The sequence below is a fragment of the Megalops cyprinoides genome, chromosome 23 (assembly GCF_013368585.1).
Source record: "Megalops cyprinoides isolate fMegCyp1 chromosome 23, fMegCyp1.pri, whole genome shotgun sequence".
Classification (NCBI taxonomy): Eukaryota; Metazoa; Chordata; class Actinopteri; order Elopiformes; family Megalopidae; genus Megalops; species Megalops cyprinoides.
The window spans coordinates 20099657-20105949 of record NC_050605.1 but is presented as its reverse complement, the minus strand read 5'-3'; the positions used below and the strand labels follow the sequence as shown (position 1 = coordinate 20105949).

The 6293-nt window shown below is 45.5% G+C and overlaps 1 protein-coding gene across 1 annotated transcript in view; it reads left to right on the top strand.

Moving 5' to 3' along the window:
- LOC118770618 (fatty acyl-CoA reductase 1-like) overlaps positions 1-6254 on the top strand; it is a 59710-nt gene extending 53456 nt beyond the window's left edge. The window contains exons 9-12 of the mRNA XM_036518383.1: positions 3104-3275; positions 3935-4064; positions 4309-4436; positions 4906-6254. Of these exons, the coding sequence (XP_036374276.1) occupies positions 3104-3275; positions 3935-4064; positions 4309-4436; positions 4906-5068 (593 nt within the window). The 3' untranslated portion in view covers positions 5069-6254. The remainder of the gene's footprint in view (positions 1-3103; positions 3276-3934; positions 4065-4308; positions 4437-4905) is intronic.
- Positions 6255-6293: the final 39 nt, after the last annotated feature.

Sequence of the window (6293 nt, the reverse complement as noted above, 5' to 3'; positions counted from 1 at the left end):
AGTCGCTGGTTTGTTGCTTCCGCTCTTTCACAGACCCCTCTGACCCGAGCTGATTGCAGCTTCAGACGCTGTTGTGTCTGCACCTCCTCTGTTCTGCACAGAGTGCTCAAACACGCAGCGCGTCTCACTGCGAGACGACCGGCTATCCCTGCTTCACGCAGCAATTACGTGTAATTCCCCCTGACAGCCGGCGAAAGCACAAACCCTCCTTCACTGGCTGCTTGTTGTTAATGGTGTTAAGGCACTAAAGGCAGGAAGGACTCAGCTGATGTAAGGGCTGTTTTTTTTGGAGGGTGGGTGTATGTGGGGGTGAAATTGTCTAAAATTGAAATTGAAATTGTCTAAAATGATGAGTGCTATTTGAGGATCAGCTCTGTGATGGGATTCTGGTTTAATGATATGCAAAGTGAACCGGCTCTGTCGATTCATGTGTTTTGGTTGCTGATGTAGTAATTATTGTGTTACCCTGCCTGGGCAAACCACTCTCTCATCCCCCCCCCCCCCCCCCCCCACCACCCTGCATGCATGCTTGTAACGACAGAAGTTTCTTACAGTGAGTTATGTGCCAGAAATGTAGAAACATGAATCTTAAAACAAATCTGTTTGCAAATTACTTCTCAGCAGTATTGGATAAGTGTAAGCCAGTATTTTCATACCTGTATCGTGTAATCTAATCATGGCTTCCTCTATGCAGAGGTGGGGTGAGCTTAAAAATTTTGCTCCATCACAGCCAATCACAGAAAGCTCTGGTAAGAACTCAAAGATCATTCCCTATTTTCCAGCAGATAATCATGTGTACTTACATAAGTAGAAAACTCTGGTCATTTGTGGTAAAAATCAAGTGTCAAGAGTACCCCTCCTGGTGTGGATTTGCTGTGGAGATTCCATTTTCCACTAGAGTGATGCACAGCTGTTTCATTCTGTGACGCTGTGAAGATGTCAGGTGCAATGAGCCCCCCCCCCCCCCCACACACACACCCCCCACCCCCCACCGGGGCCTCCATAGAACAAGGGTGTACATCAGTGCTGACATGTCCTGAACTGCACCACCACCACCACCACCACCAAGTTCCCTTGTGAACCTCTGATGACGCAGAGAGTGAGCTTCACACCTTAAACAGCAGCAACAAAACCTGAAGTAACAGAATGAGGAAAAATTTGAAAAATAGCGAATTTGCACGCAGCTTGTTACAGCCCCAGCCCTCACAGTGAGAGCCGGAGTGGGGAAACGGGAGGAATAATCGCTCCGCTGATGCCGTGGTTTTATCTGGGGGCCGACAGCGTGATGGATCACTCCAATAAGCGGAGGGAGGGCTGCTGGGAAGCAGCTTAGCGCTACCCTCAGCGCCTGTGCACTCAGATTACAGTGTCATCCTAAAGGCTGTGTTTACTGTACCCACACTGTGGGAGAAAATTCACAATATTTGAAAGGCTTTTTTTTTTTATTATTTTCATAACCCTTGCTTTATCAGCTCTTGATTACCCGCAGCAGGGCTGCCACAATTGTGTTTTTTATTTGGCAACTCTGCCAACTCTAAAATTGCAGGCTGTCAGTTCATTGTTTACGTGTCACATTTAAAGCGGTACTCTCTGTCTCTCTGTGCAAGCAATTGCATGTGGGATGTTAGAGGTTAATTTGAGCCGGAACATCGTTGGGCGTCTCTAATTACAGGAACATCGGCTTTGCAAGGCTCCCGAGTTTGCAGGAGTCTAACATCTGAAAACTTTCCCCCAGTCTTTCTTTTCCCTGACTGCAGTTGCTTCTTTATTACAGTACAAATCACGCTGAGGGTTTCTGCAGTTGTTAGCCTCGGTTTTATTTCAGTCGTTTGTTTTAATGCTGTTCACTGCAGTAAAGGGGCTGAAACACCTTGTTTCTTAGTGCTGACTGGTCCCTGGGACATGCTGTTGCAGAGTGGCAAGAAATGGGTGGAGACAGGAAATGGGGGAAGTCATTAAGGAATGTCGGCCCTCTGTGTACCATTGTTAGTCTCTCATACCTGAGTGTAGAGCATTATACACCAGAGTTTTTAAGACTCTGAAACAAGGCAAGCTTTGAAAGATTCAGGTGTAAAAGAATAGTACATCTGATTTATATCTGTTGTTGCTGAAGAAACTAACTCGATACACAGAATCATCCACCACGGATATATTTGGCACTCTTTAGGACAGCAGCTGTGGGCTAATGGCCACATTATGTCTGAACAGAAGAATCCAATGCCTGTTCTGTTCCACCATTATGTTGGCACTTTCTCTTGCATTTATTGCCATGGCATCTTATATATGACTCTGTCATCATATGTAGATCCTGTGCAGGTTCTGTGTATTCTGTATGGATAACTTTAGCCAACCTATTATACTTTTGTTTAAATTCTTGAAATGTGTTTCTCATGCATCAACCGCACCATTTATATTTGTCTATGTGTGAATTTCTTCATAGATTAATTTTAAAAAAACATATTTGACTGCTTTAGAGAATTTTGTTTTACACTTTTTTGGCCACTGCATAATTCCATTTGTGTTGTTTCATAGTTTTGATGTATTTACTGTTGTTCTCAAATGTGGAAAATAGTAAAAGTAAAGAAAAACCCTGTGAGTAGGTGTGTCCAAACTTTTGACTGGTACTGTATACAGTGAGAATTATGAGTGTGGTGCTGTAATGGTAGCCAGCCATGCCCTGCACAGTTCCCAGGCAGTAATATGAATTTCATATCACGCGTCAGACTCAGGCTCTCCCTGCAGTGTGGGCTCTGTGTGTTTGCGGTCAGAGTAGCACCAATGACAGACGACTCCGAGCACCAGGCCCGGCTGTCAGCTCCGCGACGGCGAGAGGATCTTGTCCCTGGCAGCAGGAGGACAAGCTGTGTGCGAGGAAAACACTGCTAATGTCCTCCTCTGATGGGGTCAGCCTGTCCAAAAACAAATATGCCACTCATCCTGGCGGTATTTACACCCTTCATTTAACACTGGCAGGGAGGAGTTTCCTGTGCATGTAAATCGTGTCGATGCCCCCCCATCATGCGAAAAGAACATGAAATGTTACGCTTTGACCATCAGCAGGGTAATGACCCCGCCCCCTGCCCTGTGTTTTTCTCTGCCCTAGAACATCATGTGATGTCCACCTTCAAGAGGAACCCCCTGGAGCAGGCCTTCCGCCGGCCCAACGCCAACATCACCTCCAACTACCTGATCAACCAGTACTGGATCCTGGTCAGCCACAAGTTCCCAGCCCTGATCTATGACCTCTACCTGCGACTGTCTGGGCAGAAGCCTCAGTAAGAGAAATGACCTTTCCTCACTCCTGTGGGAGAAAATTCACAGTAACACAATAATAGTGCTGTAATATGCAACAGTAGTATTTTTAATATTACAGTGCCCCTAAGCACCATGATGAAGTAGTGATGACATTGTAACAGCATCAATGAAAGAGATCGGTATTATTAAAAGAGAGCTTATTTTTTATTAAGCTTTTTATCACTGAGAAGAGACCCGTTGATTTGGTTCTGTGGGTCAGCAGATTAGAGGATAGTTGACTTCTTTCAGCACAGAGGATGGATTTCCCGATAAAATGAAAAATACAGTTAACACGCCAACAATGACAATCTCTCCCTTTCCCCTCTGGTTCTTTCCCCTTCTCTTCCACATTCCCCCTGTCCATCTTCCCCTTTTTCTCTGTCCGTCTCTCAATGACCTCTTCCTGTCTCTCTCTTCCCTCCTCTCTCCATCTGTCCCTCACCTCTTCTCCCTCTTTGCCTTCACCTCTTGGTATCTCTTCACCTCTCTTAACCTCTCTCTGTATCTTCATCTCTCCGCGTACTTCTCCCCCCTGTCCTGCTCCTCTTTGTACCTCTCGTTACCTCTGTATCTTTCTTTACCTCTCTGTACCTCTGGATCTCTCTCTCTTTCTCTCTCTCTCTCCTGCTCCTGTGTGTAGGATGATGCGCATCTTTAACAGGCTGCACAAGGCCATCGGGCTGCTGGAATACTTCAGCAGCCAGGACTGGGAGTGGAACTCGGAAAACATGAACATGCTGATGGGCCAGCTAAGCCCTGAGGACAGGAAGGTGAGAACAGTCCGCCCCTTCCCTTTCCCATCATGCCTTTCTGCAGCAGGAAGATGCAATATTGGTCCGACACTGCTGCTCATTCAACTCAAATGGATACACTTCTGTTCTTTTGTGGAAAGTTGCTCTGGATAAGAGTTTCTGCTAAATGAATGTAATGTTGTGAATGGTTCGGCTGGAACGGCAATGGGCCGTGCTGTCTTCAAGACTCTAATACACCATCTTTTCTACCTTGAATTTTCAGACGTTCAACTTTGACGTTCGCCAGCTGAACTGGCCCGAGTACATAGAGAACTACTGCATCGGCACCAAGAAGTATGTCCTGAACGAGGATATGTCGGACATCCCTGCCGCCAGGCAGCACCTGAGGAAGTGAGTGCTGTGCTGCGGTCATCCTCACCTCCACTTCATCCTCACCTGTGATTTTCAAAAACTTTAATACTCTTCATCAAAACAGGAGTATCCACAGTATAACACTTCAATGCATGGTTAGGAATAGAGCTTGTCACCTACAGTACGACAGTGCACCACACTGACAGTGTGACAGAGCTGTCATTGTTTCAGACTTGTCACTTCTCACAAGAAATTCTGGGCCTCTCTATCTCTCTCTCCTTCTCTTTTTCTGCATATATCTGTCCCTTTCTCCCTGTCTCTCTCTTTCTGCATCTCTCCCTTTCTTTCTCTCTCTGTCTGTCTCTCTCTCCCCCCATTTCTCTCTCTCCCTCCTGCCCTCTCTCACTTGCCCGTGCGCTCTCTCTCTCTCTCTCTCTCTTTCTCTCTTTCTCTCTCTCTGTCTCTCTTTCTCTCTCTCTGTCTCTCTCTCTCTCTCTCTCTCTGCCAGACTGAGGAACATCCGCTACACCTTCAACACCGTCCTGCTGGTCTTCATCTGGCGGGTGTTCATCGCCCGTTCGCAGATGGCCCGCAACATCTGGTACTTCGTGGTGAGCCTCTGCTTCAAGTTCCTGTCCTACTTCAGAGCTTCCAGCACCCTGACTGCCTGAGGGGCCGTCAGCCTGCCCCCACATCCCTCCCCTCCCCCGACGACCACACCTGTACCCTTCCGGAAGAGGGCGCCACCCACAGTATGAGCTCTGCATATCGGTGGGAGAGGGGAAGGGGTGGTGGGGTTAGGGGAGAGCAGGAGGGTTACATCGGCCATTAAATGACTCACTTTGACCTTTCTGTCATGACCTGCACTGGTTCCTTCTCCAAGCCTAACTCTTTCTCTGTCTCTGCCGTCGTACAGCAAACCGTCTCGACTGTTTTTAATACCGGTCACCCCTTTTCTAACGATGACTTCATGTCAAGTGATTAATTATGCAACAATAATCCCACTGTATGATAATCTGTGTGCACCCGTGTTGTGTTCCTCCCGAATCCGATCCAATGCCTTGAAATGGACACGATTTGTAACATACTTGAATTATGACGGTGTTTCTTATGAATGACGGTTATTGCACCAGAATCTTTTGACGCTTGAATTCATAAGCATCCATAGCCTCACGCCTCATGAGCTATGGGTAGTTTGTTTGTAGCCTTGTCATTAACCACAGACTGAACTTTGGACATCGCATACATAACTAGGGAACAAACAGACTTCAGCATAGCACATGTAGCTGCATCACAACAAGAAACACATCCAGCAAAACTACAGAACTTAGACAATGGAATTATCACACCTTGAGTACTGTTGGTGTTGCTACCTATTGTTATGAGTATTTTTATGTTCTTAAGTGCTGTTGGGTCCTCATCTGTTAAATGCTTAGTCACTTCGTCTGTACAGTTTATACTGAAACTAAGTTCATGATTAATTCTTTATATTAGGGCAGCGAATGATGGCGGTGTAAGATACACAGAAATATACGTTCATCGGAGACAGAATGAAGATCTGTAAATATTTAATGTTATATATTATTCTTCTAAAAAGAACCAAAAAAGTAAGCAAGCACCTTGGGAAGGATGTTTTTGTTGCTGGTTTCTGCAGGAGAGGGGCTCTCCAAAGATTCTGCCACTGCAGATTCATGAACACCTGGGCACACTTTTGTTGTCATTGTTCACTTTTTTTTTTTTTTTATATATAAGACAGCAAAATATATATATATAAGTATATATAAAGAATATGTTTTTGAATGTTTTGTGTTATCTAAAATCATATAAGGTGCAGCTTTGAAGGAAGAAAAAAAAAAACAAAAAAACAGGACAGTGTTGTGTGCAAATTTACTGGTC